General features: G+C 30.5%; 1 protein-coding gene across 2 annotated transcripts in view; it reads right to left on the bottom strand.

Annotated features, from left to right (window-relative positions):
• The window catches only part of LOC128249908 (uncharacterized), a 6,439-nt gene extending 6,212 nt beyond the window's left edge, over positions 1-227 (bottom strand). For both annotated transcript variants that reach the window (XM_052974500.1, XM_052974501.1), the window contains exon 1: positions 111-227. In XM_052974500.1, coding sequence (XP_052830460.1) covers positions 111-180 — 70 coding nt within the window. In that variant the 5' untranslated portion in view covers positions 181-227. The remainder of the gene's footprint in view (positions 1-110) is intronic.
• Between the last annotated feature and the right edge of the window lie 363 nt (positions 228-590).

The raw sequence follows: 590 nt of genomic DNA, 5'->3' as shown, positions 1-590 counted from the left end.
ATATATATATATATATACATACATATGGTGGGGGTGTTAGATTAATTGATATGCAGAGATTAATGTGAAGGTTTATGAAGAAGAAAAACATTTGTCTTTTAGCTACTTACCGACAATGAGAAGACAAATGCATAGAAAATATTTCATCGTGAACTTTCCTATACATCGACACCCAATCATGACTGGGTAATTTCCACGTTTCCGTGTGTTTTATATTTAGATATGATGTAACAGCTGTTTCTCTTCACTCCAACTATATTCGTATTTGATATAGGAGATGTTAGATAATATTTTACTGTCTCATATTTAATGGTTTGGATGGTAATGAAAATGGTGTTAGTGATTTATTTGAAATGTTAAAGCAAATTGGGTGATTAGGAAAATGTTTTCAATTTGTATTTTGCAATTCTTTATGTATGAGTTGAGTGTTTATTGTAAAACCTCGATACCAAAATCATGTATGTTGAAAACTTATGATGTACATCTGTGTATCTGTCTAGTGTGAGGATATGTTTCCATTTAGTGAAAGTTCACACATATATAGTTACATTCAGATACGTAGAAATATTTGTGCCTGTGTTTGTGCTTTT

Source organism: Octopus bimaculoides, chromosome 18 (genome assembly GCF_001194135.2).
Source record: "Octopus bimaculoides isolate UCB-OBI-ISO-001 chromosome 18, ASM119413v2, whole genome shotgun sequence".
Taxonomy (NCBI): domain Eukaryota; kingdom Metazoa; phylum Mollusca; class Cephalopoda; order Octopoda; family Octopodidae; genus Octopus; species Octopus bimaculoides.
The sequence above is the reverse complement of the archived record's forward strand: the minus strand, read 5'-3'. Positions and strand labels throughout refer to the sequence as shown.